Raw genomic sequence first — 26,792 nt, forward strand, 5'->3', positions numbered from 1 at the left:
ACAATAGGATGCAACCCTCTTAGGCAATCTAATGAATTTGAATGATGTATCTAAATGTTTATTATTTCAATGGTTTGTAAATCAAATTCAGATATTCAAAAATAATTTAGAACCAATGGTCTTCTAAAATAAAGTCTCCATATTTACAAAAAATGAATCTTGCAAAATACTTAATGATTGTATTGCTTAATTGTTTTGTGCACAATTAAGGCAATTATATAAAACAACCCAGGTTAAATTTGTGTAGCAAGAATGATCATTTCCACAAGGTTCAAATTGTGTTACATAAAAGGATGGAAATATCACTCATTATTGTTTAACCCCCATGTTAATTAAATTCCATATAACTATTTTATTTCCTTTTTGCTTTTGAAAGTAAACATTAAGGATGCTAAACATCTGGCATAACCCAAAGTTCAGGATATTTCTATGATCTGAAAAATACACTTCAGTGATGTGTGCTTACCATCTTGCATTACTTTTAATGCAATATCAAGCTATTCAACCCACTATTAACAGAAAATTATTTCCTATTCTGTTGTTAGCAACATCATAAATGAGGAACAGTTCTACAGCCTTGCTTTGATATTTAGTTAATATAAAGAGTTTGACGTGATATCCTGTAGCCTAATGCTCCTGTTGGACTTAATTAACTAATTATATACATCTGTAATAGTGAGCTGGCTAAATGATTAAGCATTATGCATAATTCATAAAATGGCAAAATAAAAAGTGCTGAACTGAGATGCTTTTTCATAATGGCTGCTAAAATGACACACACAAGCAAACTAAAATAAATAAATACTTTTAAAATAAGTATTATAAATATCATAAAGATTTTTTTTTCTGTTAAATTTCCAGACAACGTTGTGTCGAATATGAAGTAGCAGCAAGTAGGTGACTTATGCCATCTAGAGTTCAACTGAAACGCTACATCAATTTACCACATCAGTGTCATATTTTCACACAAGGGCTCATTCTAAATTTATTAGCCTTTGCTTGTGGAATTACTGGAGCATGGATGTGACGACATAACAAAAGGAAAAACAATCATAGATTTTTACATTTTAATTTGTTGTGTTGAATTATAACTCTTTTAATTTTGTGTTTACTTCTGATCATATTAGGACCACTGGCTATTGCAGTGTAATTTATTTTCAACGGCGGTTATTAAATCCACAAGAGCAACAGTGATAAATGTGTACGTCTTGCTTCCGACGGCATGGATATGGATATTGGCGTGGATAGTAACCATAGAAATGAGCAGTCTCACAGATTCGAGGTGATGGCGTTGTTCACATCACCAAAAATCACAGAATTTATGTCCAAAATCCGTAAGATTTCAGATGTTCTCAAACACATAACATTTTGTGCTTCAAATGATGAAACAATTATCTGTTGTTTTTATTTTACATTTGTTAAAAATCAAATGAGAATCAAAATTATAGTATATGCTGTCTTATGCCCTTAAATATAGCCTTACTGCACGTGAATAACCCATTTGACACTCGGTCAGATTCATGCTTACAATCGGAAGATTCTCCCTACCTTTCTATGTTTCATTGGCATGTGGGGCCCGTGGAGTTGAGAAACAAAGCTGCTAATGGGTTCATATTTCCTGTATTTCTTTTCTTTTTTTCTAGAGGAAGCAAAGGTTAGGCAAAGATGTAACAACGTTGTTTTTGAAACTTTCCCAGTTGTGTTGCGGCTTCCCTGCAGCTCTCTGAGGCGCTCGTGTGGACCTAGCCATTTAAGATAAGAGACATGCTATGAAAGAGAAAAGGAGCGAAGAGAAAAGTGTAATAAATTGCATCGTAATTTTTTATGTTTTGTGCTTTACAACCATTTAATATACTATACTACCATTTAATTTACTATAAAGCGAGCTACAACTTTTATTTTGAATATTTTCTGGTATTATAATAATAATAATAATACGCAGCGGTTTCTCACTTCACACTGCTTTTCGTTGTTAGCTGATTGTGTAACCAGCTAGCTAGCGTTTGTGCTTTGTTAGAGTAGTACACTCAGGAATAGGCTGTAAATGGACGTCGTTGTATAAGAATAAATGTTTTAAACAGAGTGGGGTCGTTTGAAAGGTTTGTTCTTATCTGAAAATATTTTTGTTCACCTACTAAATAATGGCATATAAAAAGCGTCTAGGATTTTTGAAACAAAAAGTTCTGACTTTTTACTAGCTAGCATAGTGGGTTAGCAAGCTAGCAAATTAGCTATCTTAGCTTACTAACAATAACAAGCTACTAGCACGTTTTTACCTTAGGTCAGCTGCGAATACAGAAGGAGTCAAATTAACTTACTTGATTGTAGTTTACCAGCTAGCTTACTACTCCCAGTTTTGAGTTTAGACTCTTAGACATTTTTGTATATTGACACCGTCACTTTTGCTAATTGGGTATCGCTAGCTAACCTAGATAGGTTAACAAGCTAGATAACTAGCATTTGGATATGTATTATGTATAGTGAACTTATACACACACACGAGTCATTAGATAGACACAGAGGAAAGCGTGGCAGCTGTTTGTGTCCAGTGTGAGACATTATGTCCTGACAATGACATCACGTTCTACTGTCGATTGCAATTAGTCGACAGTAGAATCAAATCATTCTACATTCTGATGTTAAAATCCCTGTTTGCAGCTATATTAAAATGCCAGTAGACAGTAATGAAGAGCAAGAACGTCCAGCACTATCCAATCCAGTCAGTGCTCTGACACCAGGAGGCAAAGATGATAATGTTGTTAACATTGGGACCCCTGGCCTCTCCATCCCAGCGAGTAGCCATGAAGAGCTAGCAGCAGACTGTCCTGTGAAAATTGGGGCAGAGAACTCCAAGAGATCCCAGCACTTACTCCAGATCAACCGTCAGGAGATCCAAGCAATTGATCAGAGCGCTCAGGCAGCCGAACTGCAGTGCTTGGGAGTGGCCGTCTATGATCAGGATGTTCTGGAGCAGGGGGTCCTGCAGCAGGTGGACAGGGCCATCCAGGAGGCCAACCGGGCTGCAGCCAAGGCTGAGGCGGAGAAAGAATATGAGTCTGTATTGGATGATGTTAGGTATGGAGGTGAAGAACTGCCTCTGACTCAACTATCTCTGCCCTTTAATATCTGAGAATAAGAGAGTATTTTCACTTTGGTTTTGAGTGCTTAAACATTAATCAAAGTTCATGTCATGAGGCTGTTACATCCTGAATATTTGTGTCTTATATTGCATCTTTTTAGGTCATGCACAATTGCTCTAAAACACATTAACAAAATATTAGAACAGCTTGCTCCTTATGCTACCACCAGCAAGGACATCAGCCGGAAAATAGAGTCTGTCAAAAGGCAAAAGGAGAACAAGGTAATTAAGCTTATGGCACTTTGTCCAAGTGATATGACCGTGTCTCCTCTATTACACTTAGACATTATAGGTTCTATAATAACACAATGTAAGATGTTTGGAAGCTTCTGCTGTATCAGTGTGAGGCTAAGTTTACAAATCTTTTTTACAGGAGAAGCAGTTAAAAAAGATCAGAGCCAAGCAGAGGCGGTTACAGGCCGTGCTTGGTGGAGAGGACATCCAGAAGCTTGAGGCAGAGTTATTGACTGAGGATGATGAAGGTAAGATTGAAATATAGTCTTATACAGTGTGCTGGCCACAGGTCAGCACTTGCAGGTCTTCTGGGGAAGATGATAAGGCAGAAAGAATCGTTAGCAGTGATTTTTAGCATGCAGTCGGCTACACTGGTCTGTATACAGCATTTCTTTCTTTTGTCTGAGGATCAATTTTCTATTACCTCATAATAGACTAAATCATTTAAGCTGGTGTCCTGTTTCATGGATTGTGTACTGATATGTACAAGAAGTAATCAGACGCAGTCAGTCTAACTGTCTAACTTTGGTAAAATAGCAAATATGTGATAAATAACGATACTTGACATTTTAACTACACAAATAGGTGTCATGTGTCATTACATATTTGTGTTTCTTAGATTTGCTCACAAGTTTGGACAGTGCATCAGAAAACCGTTATTACCACATTTTAAAAAGCCTATTACAATAAGTGTCCTGATTCTTTCATTTAATGATTAGAAGAAAAATAAGTTGTCCAGTCATGCAGTTTTAATTTGACAGCATGACAGTACTGTTATTTACAGGCTCTTTGTAATTGGTCTAAATATGTTTGATTGTTTTTACATCTTAGTTCAAGAAGTATTGACCATACTCACTATCTGCTCAGAAAAGAATATCATGACATCATTTATTGCAATAACAGAAGCATTTATTTATAGGTCACCCCTATCTAATCTAACAAAATTGTGACATTTCACATTTATGTGGTCTATAAAATTTCTTCATTAGTAATGCTTTTTGCCATACGTTTGCCATGCTAAAGTGTCTCTTAGAAACTTTAATACTTGTGGAGACTGAGACTGCATTCCTGACTTTCCTTAGGTCAGGAACTGGTAAGACCACTGACAGAAGAAATTAAGTGTGACAGGGGATGTAATGCCACCATGGTGTGATTCTCAGTAACTAAAGTGTGTGTGTCTTTCTGTCTGTGTGTATCAGAGGCAGGCCCATCCACTCTGGGCAGCATGCTCATGCCAGCTCAGGAGTCAGAGTGGGAAGAACTCATCCGCACGGGTCACATGACGCCATTTGGCACAAGGATCCCTCAGAAGCAAGAGAAGAAAAAGCCACGCCGAGTGATGCTCAGCGAGAACTCGGGCTTCGACAGGTACCTTGCTGACCAGGCCATGATGGCAGAGAAAAGGAAGAAACCACTTCTGAAGAAGAAGAAGGCAGCCACCAGGACTCCCTTAACTGAACCTCCGAAGAATGGCACCCTCTCTACAAAAGATAAGAAACTGCAGAAATGTATGCGGAAGCTTCAGAGGACAGCTCTAAAGGCTCACCCCAAAGCTAGGCCTAAGGTGGAACAAGTGTTTCCACAGACCAGGAAGAAGGGGAGTAGAGAAGGGGAGTCGGACAGCGACGGCTCTGAGTATGTCCCTAGTGATGAATTTATGGACCCAGAGGAACCAGACCGAGATGATGAGCTCTGGATTGATGAAAATGAGGAGTATGAGCTTAAGCCCTATATGAAAAAAGGAGAGGCCAAAACCAGGAAGCCAAGAAAAGAGGATGAGAGTGACGAATACTTCCCAAGCAGCTCAGACGATGAGGACTCTGGGAGGAAAGGCAAAGTGAAGAAGTACAAGGATGATGGCAATGTTGAATACTATAGGCAAAGGATTAGGTAAGATTAACAGGACTGGCTTGGTCAAAATTTATGTTAACACATTAGAAATTTCTTGGTTAACTGTCGAACAGTCAAATCTTTTGTTAATGATTAACCATTTTTTGCCTATTGTGTGTGTTGGAATAGATAATCCATTGAAGAGATTGGCAGCTGTTCCTTGACTAAGCAAATTCAGAATCTATTCATATTTTTCTCATTATAACATGGATGTATTTATTCCACAATGCTAATGTGAAAATGGATGGTACCAAAACTAACAAGATTGAGAATTTTTATTTATAGCAAGGAAATTGAGTTGGCACGGTCTCTTTCTCCATACTTTCTGCACTGTGATTTGGATGGAATGCAGCCACACATTTCTGGATGCTGTTGGCACTACAGTGTGGAATGGAGTGCATGGGGGAGGGGAGTAAAAAAACAAAACAAAACCGTAATTAACTGAACCAATGCTTAGTCTTGACTTAATTACAAGTGTAGTCTCGGAAGCCCCAGATAAAGGGAACAGTTTCATTGTGGAGTGACAGGACCAGGCCCAAATGAAGATGGATTTTTTTCCTCTACACTCCTCTTTCCACACCTTTCTTGGGGATCTCAAACTCCTAATTGTCTGTATCAATCTTAATTTGCTTCCGTGATGACACTGCCACTAACTGCTGTATCCCTGCAGCCAGAAGTGGTTCAATTAAAACTGCCCTGTAAGAATGATGGCGAGGGAGCTAACTAAGGTAGAGCTGTGGCCTCTTTCTCTCGATAGCTCTCTCTCTGTTTCTCTCTCTCGCTCTCTCTCTGTCTCTCTGTCTGTTTCTCTCTCTTTTTTTTTCCTCAGACAGACTAGGAAATTAAACCAAGGGGCCTGGGACTAGGGCTACCTGCCCATACAGTAGCTCACACACTGAAGCAAATCTTCCCTGAGGTGGTCCTTTTTAAACAATGCTTGCTGAGTCAAATTAAGAATGTCAGTAGTGGAATAAGTTTCAGTTGTTTCAGGGTCCATTTGGCTAGCTAAAACCTAGATCGAGCATTATGTCAAATCAGCACAGGGGCCCTTTTCAGTAAAGTAGTGAGTGTCTTCCTGCAGGAAGTGGAAGAAGCAGAGACTCCAGGAGAAGGAGCAGACAAGACAAACAGGAGAGGATGAGTCTGAGGAGAGTGATGCTGAGTTTGACGAAGGCTTTAAGATGCCAGGCTTTCTCTGGAAGAAACTCTTCAAGTGAGGAAATGGGATTTACACTGAAAATGACAAATGTGTTTGCTTGAGAAATTGACTTACAAAGAAGTGTAGTACATTTCATTTATTTAAAGGGCAGGAGGTTTTATTCCCCAAAGTTGCTCATCACACTGTAAGATATTGATTGATAAATGGGATGGATATTTTTCCCTTTGATACAAATGATTACAAATAATTTATTTGTTGTTTTATTTGATTATTTATTTTGCACATTTATTATAATGTGCAAAACACATAAAGCAGTCTAACGACAGTGCTGTCTCTGTCTGACCAATGGATTTACTATTGCACATGTTTAGAGCTCTAGGCTTACAACAGGAAGCCACAGCTATTGTGCTATGGCTAGTTTTACAACACATCAGTCGGGCAACACTTACAGGCCATTTATTTAGAATCAATAGAGCTAATGGCCCTATGATTAATTGATCAGGTGTGGTGTTTGTGTTGTGCTGGGCTGGCATTTTGTCCTACATGCCTGCTTTTGTCATCCAGGTATCAGCAGACAGGTGTCAGGTGGATGTGGGAGCTGCACTGCCAGCAGGCAGGAGGCATTCTGGGAGATGAGATGGGCCTTGGCAAGACCATCCAGGTAATTGCCTTCCTGGCAGGCCTGAGCTACAGCAAGCTGAGGACACGTGGCTCCAATTACAGGCAAGAGACCCTGCATTGCCCAGCACTTTAACTGCCTTTGCTCTCATATACATGTACTCTTCTGGATGGTCTGTGCGGCACACTACTACAACACAGGAATCTTGTGTGCATCCTCATATTATCTCTTATTTTTTTCTACATTCTTTATTTTTCTCTCAGAAGCATGCAGTAATCAAATCACATAATTTAACCCTCTAATTCCATGTTTTCTCACATATATTGTTTTTAAAGAAATCAAACATACAGTCACACTTAGTGGATGATGTTACTCCCACCCCACCCTCTCAGACTGAAAGTCTTGATTGTAATGAATATTTCAGCAGCTGGATTTCTGGTGGAGAGAGGTTTGCCATGAATTATTAAAGACGTTTCAATTATGATATCCCTCTAATTCTCTTAGTGGCGACATCAAAGGAAGAACAAGGACATGAAATGAGAGCAACTATAGGGGAGGGGGAGAGAGGGAAATTAAACATGAAACACATAATTAAATACGTTTAAGGTAGTGCCTTTTTGTTTTTTTAGAGCCGTGTTCACTCAGGGTGGGAGCTTCCTGGCTGCTCAATAATACTATGTCTGGCGTCGCCCATCCACAAATTGATTGTTTGCAAACTCAATTATGGCTCAATATCAATGGCTGCCATGGTCCGGAATATCATATTGTTCTGTAATGCTCCTAGAGCCATTTAGTGCATTTTGTCGATTCATCTCCATTGGAAGACACGTGTGGGGAGCGCTCCATCGGCCTAGCCTCAACTCAGGGTTCATGACCTCCACATTCACTCTCCCCTGTAGAGTTGCTCCACTCAATGGCTTTGGGTTCAAAATGAGTAAGAACTTCTTCGTTCAAAAATATGGCATGTTTAACACACTTTTCTTGTGCTATGTTGGGAACCTAAGGCTTGCCGGTTTTAAAAGAACCTGTTGAATCTCAATCTCATTTGGATTTCTAGTTGAATGTTTTTGAAAATAAATGTGAAGCTAACCACATTATTTTCTGTGCAGGTACGCTGGCTTAGGGCCCACGATCATTGTGTGCCCAGCCACAGTCATGCATCAGTGGGTAAAGGAGTTCCATACCTGGTGGCCTCCGTTTCGGGTGGCCGTTCTGCACGAAACAGGCTCCTTTAGCAATAAGAAGGTTTGTTGAAAATGAACTTGTGTCCCTGAAATGTCCATGTCAAGTCCATGCCACACCTAATGCAAGGCAATTTGCTCTGTCCTGGACAGTGTAGTTATGACAGTATGTTTGTAGACAGAGAACAGCGAGCTAAAGTTTCCCACACTGAGATTTAACATGACAACAAGACTGAGATGGAGCGCTCTAGGTGCCGTCTACAGCATTTCTGCCAGCGTCATATTTTTCCCTCCTGTAAGCAGATATCTGAATGTGGACTAGATTTTGCTCCAAGGAAATGTTAAATTAATTAAAGCTATGATATCTGGAGGTGCTGTAGGGCTTCTGTGAAGTGTTTACTCTGAGTGCTCCTCTCTGCACCCCCCTACTCCCTGACACAGTGATTAATGGGGGCTGTTGTCTGGCAGTCCATGCTTTGCCCTCTAGGAGGAGGATTGGTCTCAGGAGCTTGGGGCTGGGAGTAGGGGGGGTTAGAGATGCGTTTGTGCTGCATTTGTGCCTAATGACAGAGTTTTCACGCTCACACTAACACTGGCCCCGAACAGATGCACCTTATTAATTGGCTACAAAGTAACAGAGGGAAAAAACAAGGGGTTACATGGCTGGTTTGCTTTTAATTGGAATTCACTCGAGGTTTTTCCTATGAATCATGGAGGTAGACATGTAGCCTAGTGGTTTGAATGATGACAGAGGCCTACTGCCAGTCACTGTCGGAGCGTCTCTACCGTGACAGCCACCATAAACCCTTGTGTGAGCAGAGTGCTGGTCAGGACTGTCTTGTCGTTGCGTTTTTTTCAGGAGAAGCTCATTCCGGAGATAGCCACGGGTCATGGCGTCCTGATCACGTCATACTCGTATGTCCGCATCATGCAGGACTACATTCAGAAATATGACTGGCATTACATCATCTTGGACGAGGGGCACAAGATCAGGAACCCTAATGCTGCCATCACTGTGGCATGCAAACAGGTGATCATGGGCTTTACTCCCCAGACTCTGTGTTACCACCAGGGGCTCAGAACAACTGAAGACAGCAGAGCAGCTTCCTTGGTGTTCTAATTAGCTGATGGAGCTGTAAAGCAATCTGCCCATTGCTTTTACAGAAATTCTCAACACTCACTGATAATGCAAGTCCCAGCTCTAGCCTGTGGCTTAGCCTGCTGAACCCCTTTACTTCTCTTCACCTAATTAATTTATGTGTGCTATAGCATTATGGATTACTATATTAAAAAATCCATTGGAAATTCCACATCACTTCGATTTAGTATTGAATAAACCAAAGCTAATGGTGCTTTTAGGCCTAATGTATTGTAAAGAGTTTTGATTCTAATATGATTCCTGATTATTGTTACCTGCATACTCTTCCTATAGTTGCTTAACCCAGTGAGGTACAAATATGTTGTAACCACTTTATTTGCAATGTACCCAACGGTTTTGTCAGCAATTTCTTTTGAGTTGGAGTGTGAAGTGTTCCATCTTCAGGTTGTCTAAGCTGTGTTGTTGCCATTGTCCTTTGCCCCTAGTTCCGGACCCCTCACCGTTTCATCCTCTCCGGGTCCCCCATGCAGAACAACCTGAAGGAGCTGTGGTCCCTCTTCGACTTTGTGTTCCCAGGGAAACTGGGCACTCTCCCTGTCTTCATGGAGCAGTTCTCTGTGCCTATTACCATGGGAGGATATTCCAATGCCTCCCCAGTGCAGGTGACACCATACTAAAAATCCCATATATGTCTACCACATGTCACTTACTGGTGCATGCATTAAAACACTCGTTTACTCATAAGATAAAAAGCCCAATCATGATCTTATGTTAACACAAATGTGTATACATTTTATACATTTTAAAAAAGTATTCTAATAAATAATTAGTGTGCATTTCATAGAATGTACATGTATATATGTCCTAAATATGAACTGAACAGAGACATACAGTTTTAGAGCATACATCAGCTGGACTTTTGCTGCACTTGGTACAGTGTACCAGTAGTGTTTTGTGGTGATAATTTGTGATTTATTGATTTATTGTGTTTTTAACTTTTTTTTCTTATGAACAAGTTGAATAAAGCATTTTCTGGTCACCACCAGTTATGTAACCTGGAGCACTTTTAGTTAAAAATGATAAAATTTCAGGTAATTTCTCTTCGTTGTGACAAGTACTTCTGCTGAATACATTTTTCATTACTCTTCTCCACAACATCTTATAAACTCTGCCATGTAATTAAATAATGAAATTACATTTTTACATTTAATTAAATAAAATGTTACATTTTAGCAGCCAAGCAATTACAGCATAAATGTTGTATTTTTTTTATATCTTCTTTGAAAGCGCCTAAACCTTTCTTTGAAAATATAAAGACTGTTTGTGAGTATAAGGGCCTGTTGTAATAAAAGGATAGATGGGCCCATAGTTGTGGGTGTTGAGCTAGTTCAGGTTTCTCAGGCCCATCAGTGTATAACATTTCCATGTCAATTTAGATGTTCAGGCCTTTCCTGATACTACAGCTGTCTGCTCCCGAAACACGTCCTGCCCACTGCATGGACTACGGTCAGCAGCAGCCCACTGATTGGTTGGAGGATGACTGACACAAATCATACATGGCAACAGTTGAGCTACAGACTTTACCTGTACACCAGCAAGGTGTTTCTGATAAAGTGGTATCGCCTTAAAAAAGCTGATGGGCTCTCGTATCTGTACATAAATCCATGGAGTAGCTGGGATCCTCTTCAATACTGAATGTAGAGGCTGTAAAAAAAAATTAAATAGTGAGAAACTTGTATGCATTTGTATATTTGCATTTCTGTGTAAACATACAAATGGATACAAATGTCTTACTGCATTTAAATATTTTATTGAAAGAGGCTTTCATAGGTAAAGTATCAATATAAATCAAAGTACACAATAGTAAGTTCTCACTGAACATTTTATGATGTTTAGTTTTGTGTGGAGAGGAAATGACCCCTGGTGCCAGGCCTGATATTCCTCTCGAGTTAATCAGCAATGAGAGATGTACTCGATGCCTGGAGCCTTTTCCACAAGCCTTTTCCATTACTGCAGCATATGTTACAGCCTCAATGTGCTCTCACTGGGCTGGACCCAGTGTCCTGCCCTCCCTCTCTTTCTTCTCCCCTCTGTGCTGCTCTTTTGTTTTCTTGAGTGGGCTCTAATCCAGGCTTATTGTGTGCCCTGCAGTGTGTGTGGCTCCACTGTTGGCTTTTCTTTTGATCTGTGGATCCCTTTAAATTACTGCTAAATGGCATTTGGCCTAACACTGGATCAGGAGAACATTATTGATAAAAGCGTGTGGGCCCCCTCTGGAGTCCAGCAGCACTCTTATGAATCTTTAATGTGTCAATCTGCTGAAGGGAAGAGGAGGACTGCTGTTCACGTGCCTCAGGACACAGTGTTCCACTCACTCTTCACAGTATGCACATGCTCACCATTATTTATCAGCCAATATTTACCAGACTCTCTCCAAGATGCAGCGAAGGAATCAACATTGACTTCTAGATGTAGTTCTTGATGTAGTTGAACTCCTGTCACATGTGCTGTGAGGTATATCAAGGTTTCACCATGCTTACTTGGTTTTGATTGTTCTGGAAGTTGTTCTTTCTGTGTATTCAGGTGCAGACGGCCTACAAGTGTGCATGTGTCCTACGTGACAGCATCAACCCATACCTGCTGAGAAGAATGAAGGCAGACGTGAAGACCAATCTCTCATTACCAGACAAAAATGAGCAGGTTGGCCCTTAACTTGCATATGACAGCAGTCGGTATCAAAATGTTTTGCATAAATAAATTTGACTTAGTAAATATAATAGCTTGTGTGTGTGTGTACACGCTCTTTTTCAGGTGCTGTTTTGCAGATTAACTGAAGAACAGCGGCAAGTTTATCAGAACTTTCTGGATTCCAAGGAAGTCTATCAGATTCTGAATGGAGACATGCAGGTAATTCTCAGGTGGTATTCTCCTCCTGTGGAATCCATATTTGTAGTAGGCAGTGAGGTATAGTGATTATAGGATATACCTTTGTGAGTAACCTGAACAGCAGAAGCTAGAGGTAACATTTAGTTACTTACAAAATGCCAAATGTTCTATGTTGAGTGAGCAAATAGCTGATGAATTCCTGAGAACTCAAAATATTGTAGGTCACCTACAGATGAACTTCCCAAATAAAATGTTACCACATGGAGATCCTGGGTTTATTTGCTTCATTGTTGTCCTGGAATGAGAAAGTCTTATTCATTATTCAGCTTTCTCTCCAGCAATGCTGTCTCTTTGCTGTGTTCATGGTGTACATGCACCAGTGCAGAGTGCCTTTCAAATGTGTTGAGAATTATGGGATTGTGAATTCTGCAAAGGAATCTAATGTTTATCACGTAGTGCCAGTAGACTATAAATCTATGAATTTTAGCTTAACGTGTGCAGTGTCATGAGTTTTTCACACTTAAGCTATTCATCACAGATCTCTAAATGTGTGCGGAAGCAAAAGCTATATGACTTTAGCGTAGTTTACAAACCCCTTTTGTGGTCACAGTAGTCCATTAACCCACATATATAATGCAAGGACCATTGAATTCTCTGAAGTAAGAGACTTCTTTTTACTTTAACCTGCTCAATGACCCTTATTATTAAATCAATTGAATTCATTACAGCCTCCATGATTACTGCTTTATTGAAGGGGTTCCTTTGCTTGAGCAAATCTGTTTTTCATTTTTTTAGTCTTCCTAAATGTTAAGCTATGGAATGCCCCCTCTTTGCCCAGGTTTTCTCAGGTCTGATAGCCCTGAGGAAAATCTGTAACCATCCGGACCTGTTCTCTGGTGGGCCGCGTTTGCTCAGGGGCATACCTGAAGAGGACCTGACTGAAGAGGAGCACTTCGGGTACTGGAAGCGCTCGGGCAAGCTAATAGTGGTGGAGTCTCTTCTCAGGATCTGGTTCAAACAAGGACACAAAGTCTTGCTCTTCACTCAGTCCAGACAGGTCAGTATTCCATGTAGGGCAGAACGGTACACACCAAATGAGAAAACAGTCGAGAGATTCAGATGTACAAGGCTAAATTTTGGTGGGAGCTTTGGTGAACGTCCACGACTGTTCTTCAGGAAGTCAATATTTTCCATTACTTAAATCATGATTTGCACTGTGTATTATGAATGGCTTCAGAACAAAAAATTGAAAACCTGAGCCATAGGATGATTCTATCAATACAGGAGAGAGGGAATCTGGCAGACAACTGTGAAAGCATTTTAAGGACTGAAATGATTCAGCTCAGTTTCTAGCATGATGAGGTTTTCCACAATCTAGCACCATTGTATTAAGCCTTGAAATAGCCACCTTCCCCTGATGAAACTGTAGATGTATTAAGGTAGCAAATTAAAAAGATTACAAAATTGAAAGGATTCATTTAGCCTTTTTCTCATTCAACTTCCTATAAGATCAGCCATTTATCCTTTGCCTCAGTGGGCATGTTTTAAGTAAAGAAATGTGAATGCACCCTGTGTATTGATGGATAAGATGCTCTTGCCGTATCTCCAGAAGAAGCCACTAAAGCACCAATAAAGTTATTATGTCATTTTTCCCTCTAATAGAATTCATTATGAGCCCTTATTGCATTGTAGGGTGTCTGTCAGGACCCAGCTGTCTTTGTTCAATAGAAATGAGATTTGGCTTCAGAGAGAACCTAAAACCCACACAGTTGGTACTTCTGTACATGTAATATTAATCTCCCTTAATCCTATTAGCACTAATCCTGTTCTCGGTGCTCTGTCTGAAACCATTTCTCCCACACACACAGATGCTAGAGATCCTGGAGCTGTTTGTGAGGGAAAACGGATACTCCTACCTCAAAATGGACGGCACCACTACCATTGCGTCCAGACAGCCTCTCATAGCTCAGTACAATGAGGTGAAGGAGATTATCGATCACTCGTGCCTGTTGTGCTGCACTTTTAATGGCTATCTTTCTTGCTCTGAGATAAGGATCTAAAGTGTGATAATGTGGATTATGATTTAGTTGACCATCATATTTTTTAATACCTTAATTGTTTATAATTAAGAAATATTTACTCTGGTGTGTCCTCAGGAAAAGCCACTATGGTTTGCTCTCATATTTTTTGCAGAACAAGGATATATTCATTTTTCTTCTGACAACCCGAGTGGGTGGATTAGGTGTCAACCTGACAGGTGCAAACCGAGTTATCATCTACGACCCAGACTGGAACCCCAGTACAGACACCCAGGTTTGCCAAAAACATCACCAACTTGGCATTTTTAGCCCATTAAACTCTTCTGTTTGATCCAGCTGATGACTGGATGCTTTCAGTGGGAGGACTGATTACAGTGCACATATATCCTGCCTTTAGGCTCGTGAGCGTGCCTGGAGGATAGGACAGAAGCAGCACGTGACTGTTTACAGACTGCTGACCGCAGGGACAATTGAAGAGAAGATTTACCACAGGTTAGCTATCTGTGATGCAGGTATAAGAGTAGATATCCCTGTAGCATGTCATCCTCTCACATTGGTGAAATGTTCTGCTGGGCTTAGGATTCAGAAATGTGGGACTAGTGTGGATATTGTAAGAGAGATTACTTAAAACTAATGTGGCATTTTCTTATCTGTTTTCATAGACAAATCTTCAAACAGTTCCTCACCAATCGAGTTCTCAAAGATCCTAAACAGCGCCGGTTTTTCAAGTCCAATGACATTTATGAGCTTTTCACACTTAGCAATCCAGATGGCTCCCAGGGAACTGAGACCAGTGCAATATTTGCAGGTAATCATGTTCAACAGTGCTATTGCTGAATTAAATGCCCATCTGAGAAATATGATCAGTTTCAAGGTTGGCAAATAATTTTACCACTTCATAGTGTGCTGGTCACTCATCATTCATCATGTGCTAAAAGTGAAGCTCTACAAAGTATAACCATAAGTTAATGAAATCAAATATGGAATTAACAATCTTACCTTGCTGTATGCAGAAACTGATCATTTTGTTATGCAACCATTGTGCTTAGGTACTGGTTCAGATGTACCAATCCCAAACAGACACAAGAAACCTAATCCTCCTCAGAGACAGGTGCAGATGAAGTCAGAGAAGGCCAAGTCTTTTGCAGTGCATACAGAAGATCTAAAAGCTTTCTCTGAGCCATCAAATACAAACACTCCAATTGTCAGTATTCACTCTAGCAATAATTCTAGAAAGGAAAATGACTCTGTAAGTGCAAAATCCACAGTGGACTCTGCAGAGGGCTCATTAACTGTCAGTCCAGGACATGAGCAGTATGGTGCCAACACTCCTCAGAAACACAGAGAGAAGAAAAAGCACTGTGTCCTAACATCTGCAGGGAGCACTGCCTCAAATGGACATAAGCACAGACACAGAAGACGCAAGCATCGCGAGGACGCCCACTTTGAGGGCCATCGCATCTCTCACCTGGTGAAGAAGAGAAGATACAAGCGAGAGGAGAGTGATGCACAGGAGGAGAAAAAAGATGAGCAAGAGAATGATGACTATGTTCTAGCCAAGCTCTTCAAGAAGTCAGGGGTCCACAGCATCATAAAACATGACACTATCATGGAGGCATCGAACCCCGACTATGTCCTTGTGGAGGCTGAGGCCAATCGTGTCGCTAAAGATGCTCTGAGAGCTCTGAGAGTCTCCAGGCAGCACTGCAGGGTGTCCTTCTCCAGAAGAGCCACACCAGCAATGCCAGCAGCTGCCAGGTAAGAAAGCTAGAGGCCCCATAGAATCACAGACCTGTCTTTCTCTAGATTGAGTGCAGGGAGAAAAAGTACAATAATTGAATTGTGCCTCTGTTTTAGAAAACGATTTGGACAGAAGAAAAACCCTCTTTTCACCCAGTCATTTGGCACAACACAACAAACCACAGAGAAGTGCAAGGTAAAAATAGAGTAAAGGATTCTCTGTATCCTAAATAAAAGTGTTAAGTATTGATTTTTTTTAATCTAATCTATTATGCATTTATTTAGGATGCAGAAATTATAAAGACATCAGGCATCAAGAAATCTGGACCTGCTGCCCACTTCAGTGGAGAGGGAGTGGAGGAAGAGTCAGTTTCTTCCTCCCTCTCCTCATCTTCACTTCTTGCCAAAATGAGGATCAGGAACCATCTTAGCTTACCACAGGGACATGATGAAGAAGAAGCAGAGGCTGAGCCATCACGTCAGCCTACTTTGGGTGCTCATACTACTGAACATGATGAGCTGCTAGTGGATGTGTGGAACTTTGTGGCCTTCCAGGCCCAAGTGGATGGCCAGGCCAGCACTAAGGAGATCCTGGAGTACTTCACCCCTAGACTGTCCTCCACACAGACGCCTGTGTTCAGGCAGCTGCTCAGGAACATTTGTGACTTCCACAGGCTGCCAGGGCAAGAGGGCATGTGGAAGCTCAAAGATGAGTACAGATGAAAGAAGTAAGATATATGTGCTATAGTGTGAGGATTTATTAATGTCTGAAATTAATGCTTGGCATCTGTGGTAGTTATTTTTCATGAAATGGTTACATTTTGCTTGTATTGGTTTAATGTATTATATTTGTAAAAAGATAAAATGTGTATTTACTTTGGAATTCACCTATTACAAGATTTGAACTTTCTTGCTGATTATGTACTTGGCAAGTTATAGATTTGCTTCTATACTTTCTTAACTTATTTTTGTGTTATACCTGGGATTTACTTGATCACTTGTGCTGTATTTCTGTAAAAGGAAAACATCATTCAGGGAGAGAATAATAAGATACAACTGTGATTTAATCTAACTTGCAGTTCATTTTCTTAAACTCATAGCTTTGAATGAGTCATTCAAATTTGTATTGCCTCTTTGGGTTTGTTTTGTACTCATGTGTACAAATAATGTCCTCATAAATGTTTATTCACTTATTGGTTTCAACATTCCAAGGGTGTAAATATATCTACCTGAAATCTACAATCTGTTTAGAAAGAAAACTTAGTGCTTGTATGATCTGCAAGCCAGAAAAAAATGTAATGTCATACACATGCAAGACAAATGTTACTGAATGTCAAGTTATGTTTTGTTTGTTGTCCTTTTTATTGTAGAACTGTTAAAGGTTAGCCATGATCCTCAAAATAAATTTTTTTTACATGACTTCCATGTTTTGCCTAGTTATGTGCTATAAGGCTCTTATATAAGATTACATTCTTATTAAGATAATAGAGGATAAGGAGATACTGATTGCATCCTGACAATATATTTCACTGGCTAGGGAACAATATTCTATGTGAGATGAGTCTGTCTTGACTTGGTCATGCTATTATGAAAACACTAATTAATGATGATTTAACATGCAATATTTGAGTTTAACTGTAGCCGTTTAAGGCTACATAACTGGTCAGGAACCAGTAATTAAATAGTTCATAGATCTTAAGCCGCAGACCGTGGTGCTGAACATTCGCAGCACCCGTTTACCTACCTGACGTATTCGAGGACTGGCCTTACGGGTTCATATATTACGGCAATACCTTATTTTACCATTTTATTAGATCTAAGTGAAAAAAAAGTTCTAACTGGTCTCCCGAAATATACTTTGTTAGACAATAATAAAGTTTGGGGCTGAATATTGATAAAAGGGTTTAACTTTTAATACTGCCAAATAAATAGACTTAATGTGCGGCCACAATTGTATAGGTCTTTTATATTATTATTATTTTTTATTATTATTTATTTATTTATTTTTTACTATTATTATATGCTAGTAATATACATATTGCCGACATCGAAATTTTGGCTGTTTGGGCATGGTAGAAAATGTTATTTGAAAACGATTAACTGCAAAATACATAGGTAAAATATCATCCTAAAGTTCTAAAGTTATTTGATTTCAGTTTTTCAATGCTTTTTGCCGAGGTCATAATACCAACTTTATTTTCAGCGGTGCATAAATTAATTACATGCATTTAATAACCAAAATATCATTATATTCCCCCCTTAATATCGTAAACGTTTTACGCCAGGGAAGCGCTTAATAGTGCAGGGCGCCGTAACAGGCTATTATCCTTGTGTAATGCTATTAGAGAACCAATTATGCGCCATTATACTTCCTTTTTTGCCGTTTATGTGATTTCATCCAATCCCGCCTTTGACTTCAAAATTTCAGCTGGTACTTGGAGCCTCATTTCCAGAGCCGAAGAGCGACCGTGTCTGTGCTAGGCGTCCCAGGTGCGTTTTAAAAGTAATTGAAAGGGTCCCACTGCATATCATTTACGCAAGAAAGGAAAATAAATCCTTGGACCCCGTGCTGTGAACAAAATCAAAATTTGGACGTACGAGCGCTCAGCAAGTGGATCCCCGCGTAAAGTGGACCCTTAACCCATATAACGAGCAATTATTGGTCTGACAGCCAATTTAAAATCCAAAAACAGTCATCTGGATTTTTAATATAAAAAGCGACTGTGTAAAAAAAAATGCACCAAACGCGCGTGCTTATGATTTGGGAATAACAATACGTAACACTGAGCAATTGCCGAAGTAAAGGCACATATTGCATATCAGAGATGCCGTTGAGAATTTGACGTTTAACACCACGTGTGTCATTCGGTGAGCCAGGCGGACCTATCCAAATGACTTGGAGAAGTCAACACAGGAAATAATCAGATTAAGACCAGTTACGCGCAAGATTATAAAGGCAAGTGCTGAAATCTTAAACATTCTGTGGGCAGCTCTAAAGACATCTGGACACTCCCTCCTAGCGTGCAAAAGGGGAGCGAGGAGGTGAATACAGAACGTTCAGAGAGATTGATGCAGGCATTGTAACTGTTAGAAATCTAAGGCTAAACAAGAGGAACTCCTAATCTATCGCAAACTCTTCTTCACTGGTTCGACGTAGTCACTTAACCGCTCAGGTACGAATAGTCGTCTTTTTTTAATATACTATGTTAATATACCGCTGGCTGTGCAGAAAGGCTTGTTGTGGCTATAAGTTTTGCGCTGATAGATTTTATCCAAAGTTTTCAAGGTCACATATCCGGTAAGTTACAAATTACAGAATGATCGTAAAATGTTAAACCCGACTTTTTATTCTCGTAGTATATTTCTCAGCACGAAGATCTTCGGATACACCGGGTCTGAATATTCTCTACGACACCAGCATGTTTTATTTTCATTGTCCTCCACAACTGGAAGGGGAATGCTGTAGAACCAACACATGTGAGTACTTTACCTGCGTTTCAGATGTTGCCTCCAGTAAATTATCTTAAAGTAAACAAAACTATTTTGTTAATTTTAACTATTTGCCTAAATATCTTTGGAACGATTAAGTTGTCTTGTACAGAACAATTTATTTGTTACGATTCCTAAATATAGCCCTCCTACAAATCTAAACCGTATTTGTTTTACTTTTTCATTTAAACGAGAAAAAGTGTCAGCATCAGATTTTTATATAACATTTTTAATACTGCCCTCGAGCCAAGACTTTTTTGTTACCGTCTAGATGGGCACAGATGTCACATGTCACGCCTTTCAACCGGCGTTTTAGGGATGCTACATTTCCTCATTATACAAAGTGTCAGTCGCACAGTTGAATTCTTTACCCAATTACAAAGCTCCAAAGATGCCCCCTAAAAACCGTTTGGTCAATCTAGCAGGTAAATGCTGTTGAAAGAATTACTATAAACTTTGAACAAGGGCTAAATAACAGCTGTTAACAACAAGCAGAAACAAGCATTAAAACACTTGCTGTTCATATATTGCAATTTTAAATGAAATCTCAATTATAATTTCAGTGAACACAAACGGCTTCGGCAATCATGCCTCTGGAGAGTTTGATGATGGTTTTCTTAGGAGGAAACAGCGCAGAAACAGAACAACATTCACTTTACAACAGGTAAGATAAGTCTGCTTACCGGCCTAACCGCAGGTATGATATTCGGTGCTGATGGAGCTGGATTTATTTACCTACTAAATATGTTCTGAGGCTTAAGTAAACTTTAAAAAAATATGTGACTAGGCTCGCTTCTTGTCGAACGAGGACTGTCATATATGACGAGGAGAAAATAAACGTTTATTTAAGCAGATTTTGGATGTGGTTGGACGTGCATGTGGAAGGTGACGCTTGTACACAATCCAAAGCCTTAATAACCTTAGCGTTTGTATTTTGCAGTTAGAAGCATTGGAAGCAGTTTTTGCACAAACCCACTATCCAGATGTGTTTACAAGAGAAGAACTAGCTATGAAAATCAACCTAACAGAGGCCCGCGTTCAGGTAGGCCAAACCGTACACCAAAGTTCCCTCCCACTGTCCCGAACTAAAGATAACGAATAGCAATCCATAATGTGTTCTAAGCACGTTTGGCCACAGACAGTAAATTAAGCCACTCTGTCATTTCCGTGGTGCACTTTAATAACATCAACATAATGTGGAATATTAGATTAGCTTGATTAATCGGTCATTCATAATTAACTAGTGATAATGTTCTACACTAATTTGTCCGCGTCTCTAAGGTATAAAAATTACTTAAATGCTTTTTCCATTTATGTGCTTCACAAAATCGAGGATGCAATGCTTTCAAGCACTAGGGAAAGGGCCTATAAATGTCCCAACTAAAAGCACAAGCTGCTTTCACAAACGCTAGCGCCTTCCAATATTGTGTTTCGGAGCCTTGCAAACACTCCTGATATTATAAATTTGTCCAAGTGTAATTAAATCCAATATGACCTGTATGTTATTTCCTGCATTCCATATTTGCTTTTGGGCTTCCTTGAGAGCGCAGATCTAATTGTAAGAAATATAATAGTTTGCCTTTTGTTCCCCAGGGTCATCTTACTATCGCTTAAACCCAATGACTGCAAAGCGATAATGGAATTCGCTGCTGTAAATTAGGGATTGTAAACAAATTATTTCGTCCTAATCGGATTACGAGATTCGTATTATTAAATCTGAACATGAATCAGTTTCAGCATGCAGGGATATTAAACTTACATTATTATTACGAAATAAATTTTCTTTTTGTTGTAGTGTTGTGTGCACCCCCGTTCTGAAAGTGTCAATTGGCTTTCGTTGCATTAAGAACAAACTGCAAATTGAGATTAATGGTGCAATTATGGACCATTCAGTGCTAGGGGATCATGACTTCTAGCTGGAAGGTGCAAGGGTGAGATAATGTTGCCACAATTACATTGTGAATATTGTTGTCCTGCCAGTAAACAGTTGTCTCCTATTATGCTGAGTGAACACTATATGTGTAGGGCTTATTGTTTGTCTGTTGACATCATTGTACCTTTGCACAATGCTGGCTTAGGCAGTGGAGATATGACTCCATTATGCCCCCTTCCTATTCAAATATGATTAATGCGTTAGAGAGCACAGGCTTAATCGAATCTGATGTTGTCAAACAATCACTAAATAGGGAAATAAACGACTTCATCATGGTTCTCTCTCAGAAGCTGGGAGACTGTCAGTAGGAAGTCATTAAAAAATGATAATGAAAAATTGCTCAATTAAATGTTGTTATAGGCAATGACCTTCATTCAATTAAGATACAAGAACTTCGGTGCATATGCTCAGCAATTGTGCTCATGAAGTTTGAAATAAGTCTGCCTGTGTGAGGTGCAGCTGGTTGACATGTAAGGGCTAATACAGCAATACATTAGGAGAGTCTGTAAATGTAAACACAATAATAAATATCTTGTATGAATTAACTAATGCCATTTTTAGACTATCCAGACACTGGAAAGACAAACAATTTGAGAGAAATTGAGTGACAAAGAATTCCAGAAAAAAAAAACGAGTCCACCTTGATTTGTTTGTTGGCATAAAATATAATAAATTCCACACCTTTGGTCCAGGTGTGGTTTCAGAACCGTAGAGCAAAGTGGAGAAAAACGGAGCGAAGCAGTTCCGATCAGGAGGGCAGTAAGGAGCAGATGAGTGATGGGAGTCCTCCTGCAAGAAACCTTAACCAGTCCCCCGTGGACCAAAACAGAAACAAAAAAGAACCCGTGGAAACCCAGCAGACGTACGTAGAGGATCTGCTTCAGTGTTCATGATGTATGCTGCGCTTATATACTATATACTGCATGATGTGCCTGAATTCACAAGAGATTCATAAGCTTCTGCTGTCTGTCTTGTGCAGTATTCACCGAACAATCGGTCCTGGAGGGCCTCTTTTCCCGTCCTGTTTGCCTGGGACCCTTCTGAACACTGCAACATATGCCCAAGCCTTGTCACAAGTGGCAACTTTAAAAGGTAAGGTCTTTCAGAGAGTTAGATGTGTGTCATGGAAACATTTGGTATTATATAACAATTTTTATGTAGCATTAATAATAAAATGCAGTGCAATGTATTTTGTATGCTTCTCTCAGTACAGTTTAATTAACATTTTATATTCACTGTACATTTTTACAAACTCAAATAGACTTGGTAATGAAATAATTGGTTAGGTATTAAGTTATCCTGAATTAGTTTGGTTGGCTCATCAAGGTGTTTGGTTGGTTCATCACTTGGTTTAATCAAAACTGTAATGAGAAATTCCTAATTTGAAACCTTTGATGTATAGTGTATGTCATTTCTTTCTTATGAACATAGTTTTTATTTTTAAATGGCTATTGATAGTGGTTGATTTTTTCCTTTGAAATTGAAAATGGAAAATTATCAGATATAGTGCTATTAATGTTAGGTGTACCATGGATTACATCACTAAGAGATTTTTAACTTTGAGGTTCTCTCCTCTTACACATGTATTTTGTTGGTATGTCCCCTAAACAGGAAGCCCTCTCTGTTCTTGCTGTGTGCCAGACCCTATGGGCCTGTCCTTCCTGCCCCCCTATGGGTGCCAGAGTAACCGGACTGCCAGTGTGGCGGCTCTGCGTATGAAGGCCAGGGAACACTCTGAAGCTTTGCTGCAGTCTGCCAACCTGCTTGGAGCAGGACCAGGAGCAGGGGCCGGATCTGCAGTCGGCCTGGGTCAGAGTACCAACGCAATTGGAAGTGGAGACTCCAGTCCTAGCTCTGGCTCCTCAAAGCTCCCAACCCAGGGGACTACCCCTGACAAGCAAGTGCATTGCCCAAAGGAGTGCCCGGATAAGAAATAAGGGAATATATTTGTCCAGAAAGCACATTTTGTCTGGATTTACAATCTAATAATGAATGCCTGCTGCCCAGTTCCTCACATGCACTGATGTACAACAGAGGGCAAGGTGTTCACTGTATTTTATTATTGTATAATTTGAGTGTGTTTGCATTAAACTATTTATTCAATTGTAATTTATCATGGTTACATTTTGCTCATTATTATGACCAATAAGTTGCCCATTTCGTTTTGGCACTATAATTGGTTTTGATGGTTGTCAGACTTTGAATGCACTGTATGGGTGAAGACATTACCCTGGCTGCCAATGTGAATTCTTATCGTTTCTAAACCACTTTGATGTAGGGCTTATACTGCCTTGTATACTGTAAGATCAGGTGATGTTAGAAATTGCATTGTGTCAAAAACAATTTCTTAATGTAAAAATATACCCTGCACTAATATAAATGACCTAATGTGAAATTATATGCAATTATATGTATTGCCATTGTGTTGTCTTGACTTATCTCAGCATATGATCTGGAAAAGCAATTTAGCCTAATAATACACTACGTGACATTACGTGTCATCACTCTTGCAAAGGAATGATGAGCTGTGAATGTTCTCCGTCAGGTCGTGTTTTGATTACTCTTTAAAACAATTAAACATGTAGGCATTCATGTACATCTCCTTTGCCTATTGCTCATGCCATCTGGCTGAGATTAATTATGTATACAAAAGGTAGAGCTGAAAAGCGGAAGCAATGGTTGGTCTTATTATTTATTTAGTATAAGCTACATCACTGATGCTTTCTCATTTGATGCACAGCCACTTTACAGTGAAGCCAAAGCTAGAGCTGAGAATAAGATAATTAGGGAAGTGGATTGCATATACTGTACTGCTCCTGAGGTGCTTGTAAGGCAATGAGTCCATCATGTTCTTGGTTGATGCTACAGGTTTTCAGATATATAATATAGATCATTTAAACATATTTTTGAAACAGTATGCTATAATATGGATATACCAACAGTTAAGTTCAACTGGAGGTTTTCCCTAAACATCCTAGAAATAGTAATATGGGAAAATATATTAGCCTTAATGCAGATCACTGTTAGACCTCTGAAATGTCAAGATTTGTGCATTATCAACAAAAGAAAAATGAGAATGTTGTTTGTATAAAATTTCATCCAGTTTCCTTTATAGAGTAAGTCCTGAACAGACATGTTGATCATCATAATTTTCTTCACTAAATTTCATAGGTAAGTACATAAATTAAGTTTTAGGCACGTGAAAGTAGAACACTTAATAGGACTGCATATGAAAAATACTTAGACTGATTAAATTCATGTCCTTGAGGATTTTCAGGAAATTACTTTTGATAGTCAATAACACAATTAAGTAAACTACACACACATTAGCATGAATAATTGATATGGAATTATGTATCATCACAAAGTACTGTTTTAATAATTCATGATGCAACACCCTACTGACATGGCAGATAATGTCAGAAATGCTGGCTGTTGGCAGAACATACTCTAAGTTAGGCTTTTTAGCACTATATCATTGTATATCATTATCATTGCTTTATCCAAGTGAGTGAGTAAGTGTGAGAATGTGTTCAACATATAAATATTGAAGATCGGATTTAGATTAGGATTTAGACCATTCCACCTAGCCAAACAGATAACAAATTAAAGCAGAGTGTAAATATGAACAAGCACTGCATGGTTGAGAAATGCCAATTATTTGGCCTATACCCTGTATACAGTATGTTTAGAAATCAGATATTCTTGTAGAAGATGAACATTACTCTTTCTTTTCCTGGCATTTATATGAAAAATCTCACCTTTATTGATGGCATTGCCAATCCACACGGAATGGAAAGGATGGGAAAAAGTCATTATTTAGGCAATTTCTGGTGCACTTTGTGAGCAGGATAAAAAATCAAATATTGATGGGGAATAGGTTCATTGATTTTTAAAAGAGGTTAAAGTTCTACGTTTGTAAATTAGTTTATGGATTGGCATGGTGGTTAAAGGTTCAGCAAAATTTGCAGGTCAGTCCTCTTTTTTAAACTTCAGAATATTAGTAGGCTGTCTACTGACAGAGTTAAACTTTGCACTGGAGCACATATTAGTATAGTAAAGCACTCTTCGGGAAGAATAGGCATTTTAACTTTGCATCAACTGATTACATTTTTTCTTTAAGTAACTCCTTTAAGTCTTTGAGAAAGGAACAATTTTAGAGAAAAATAATCAGTTGATAATCTGTTAATATATTTTTAAATGATTTATTTTTGTGTCAAGACAAATGGGTTATTATGGTTTAAACAATTAAAAGTTGTATAGTAAGCTTTATTTGATGAGAGGTTTTACACTCAAATGTCCATGTGGATTATTGATTATTCTGTGCTATTATATACATGCCAGCAGTAATTCATTCTATTATGAGAAACATTGTTACATCAAATTAGCTGGCAACTAGCCAAGCAAACCTAGAACAAATGATAACCCAAATCATTTGTTTCAAAATCTTTTTCAGTGATGTTAATGGGTTCTTTTGTTCCATTAATGATACATTGTCAGTGAAGCCATATCCAAACACTCGAACTCTGTCTATTTTGAGATATTGGCCTACTGCACAGGCTGTGATAAGGATAGTATGTATGTATCACCACTGCTCATACCTGCATTAAAAGACCAATAGCTCAATCAGTTTGGTTCATCTATAGTAACAATAAAACAGTAATATGCTGTTAATGCCATTAATCTTCTAATCTTTTCTAATGTCCTTCCAGGAATAACAATTATTATTATTATTATTATTATTATTATTATTATTATTATTATTATTATTATTATTATTTCAGTACAGGTAATTCTGTGTTTCAGTGAGATGTATGCTAGACAATTGCATATATAGAGAAAGGGACCAGATTTATTATTGTTATATACATATACACAAGCTAATACAGTGTAGGGTGCATCACATTCTGAGACATAAATATAGAGAACGCTTTTAAATGTCCTTTAAATGTTTTGCCCAAATTTTATTTAATTCAAGAATTTTACAGCGTTAATTTGTAAAATCACCTTGCACGGTTAAGCACCCATTCTATCATCTGGAATAACATAACAGGTTACAGTACTATTTGAGACCACTAGAGTGGCCTGTTGTGCAGATACAACAAATCGCTCCTCACTGAAAGTTTTTAGAACAAAAACTGTACATGCAAGTTTATGTTCGTATAGACAGTCTGTGTTTAACACAGGCAAAAAGTTTCAACAGCCATAAAGCAATTTTCCTTTATATTTGTATAATGAATATCAGCTACCTGCAGTGTTTGTTATGAAATGAATGCTATGTCTAAAAAAGTACTCTACAAACACTTTTCATTCAAATCTGTATTTATTAAACTGCTGCTATGAGTAGCTTCTGAAAAACCTTTGAAAAGAAATCTATCAATTAT

The 26,792-nt window shown here is 38.9% G+C and overlaps 2 protein-coding genes across 2 annotated transcripts; both read left to right on the forward strand.

Moving 5' to 3' along the window:
* Positions 1-1,954: 1,954 nt before the first annotated feature.
* ercc6 (excision repair cross-complementation group 6) lies at positions 1,955-17,402 on the forward strand. The gene is made up of 20 exons (XM_027020195.2): positions 1,955-2,099; positions 2,659-3,075; positions 3,241-3,361; positions 3,513-3,621; positions 4,573-5,263; positions 6,345-6,476; positions 6,987-7,145; positions 8,151-8,286; positions 9,082-9,252; positions 9,807-9,983; positions 11,905-12,021; positions 12,133-12,228; positions 13,046-13,264; positions 14,076-14,186; positions 14,401-14,520; positions 14,644-14,738; positions 14,909-15,054; positions 15,296-16,004; positions 16,104-16,182; positions 16,272-17,402. The coding sequence occupies exons 2-20, from the start codon at positions 2,669-2,671 to the stop codon at positions 16,707-16,709; spliced, it is 4,233 nt and encodes a 1,410-aa protein (XP_026875996.2). The 5' UTR covers positions 1,955-2,099; positions 2,659-2,668; the 3' UTR covers positions 16,710-17,402.
* Positions 17,403-18,986: 1,584 nt separating this feature from the next.
* On the forward strand, positions 18,987-23,890 carry drgx (dorsal root ganglia homeobox). The gene is made up of 7 exons (XM_027024130.2): positions 18,987-19,159; positions 19,344-19,463; positions 20,039-20,139; positions 20,416-20,517; positions 22,101-22,270; positions 22,388-22,500; positions 23,020-23,890. Exons 2-7 carry the CDS (start codon positions 19,406-19,408, stop codon positions 23,343-23,345), a joined length of 870 nt encoding a protein of 289 aa, XP_026879931.1. The 5' UTR covers positions 18,987-19,159; positions 19,344-19,405; the 3' UTR covers positions 23,346-23,890.
* The last annotated feature ends 2,902 nt before the right edge of the window (positions 23,891-26,792 follow it).

This window comes from Electrophorus electricus, chromosome 11 (genome assembly GCF_013358815.1).
Source record: "Electrophorus electricus isolate fEleEle1 chromosome 11, fEleEle1.pri, whole genome shotgun sequence".
Lineage (NCBI taxonomy): Eukaryota > Metazoa > Chordata > Actinopteri > Gymnotiformes > Gymnotidae > Electrophorus > Electrophorus electricus.

What these genes read in the sequence shown, in the direction of transcription:
- ercc6 (XM_027020195.2), top strand. Translation starts at nt 2,669, where the DNA reads ATGCCAGTAGACAGTAATGAAGAGCAAGAACGTCCAGCACTATCCAAT. An exon ending in GCAATGCCAGCAGCTGCCAG is followed by an intron (nt 16,005 to 16,103) that starts GTAAGAAAGCTA and finishes CCTCTGTTTTAG; the next exon opens with AAAACGATTTGGACAGAAGA. An exon ending in AAACCACAGAGAAGTGCAAG is followed by an intron (nt 16,183 to 16,271) that starts GTAAAAATAGAG and finishes GCATTTATTTAG; the next exon opens with GATGCAGAAATTATAAAGAC.
- drgx (XM_027024130.2), top strand. Translation starts at nt 19,406, where the DNA reads ATGTTTTATTTTCATTGTCCTCCACAACTGGAAGGGGAATGCTGTAGA. An exon ending in ATGCTGTAGAACCAACACAT is followed by an intron (nt 19,464 to 20,038) that starts GTGAGTACTTTA and finishes TTATAATTTCAG; the next exon opens with TGAACACAAACGGCTTCGGC. An exon ending in CCCGTGGAAACCCAGCAGAC is followed by an intron (nt 22,271 to 22,387) that starts GTACGTAGAGGA and finishes TGTCTTGTGCAG; the next exon opens with TATTCACCGAACAATCGGTC.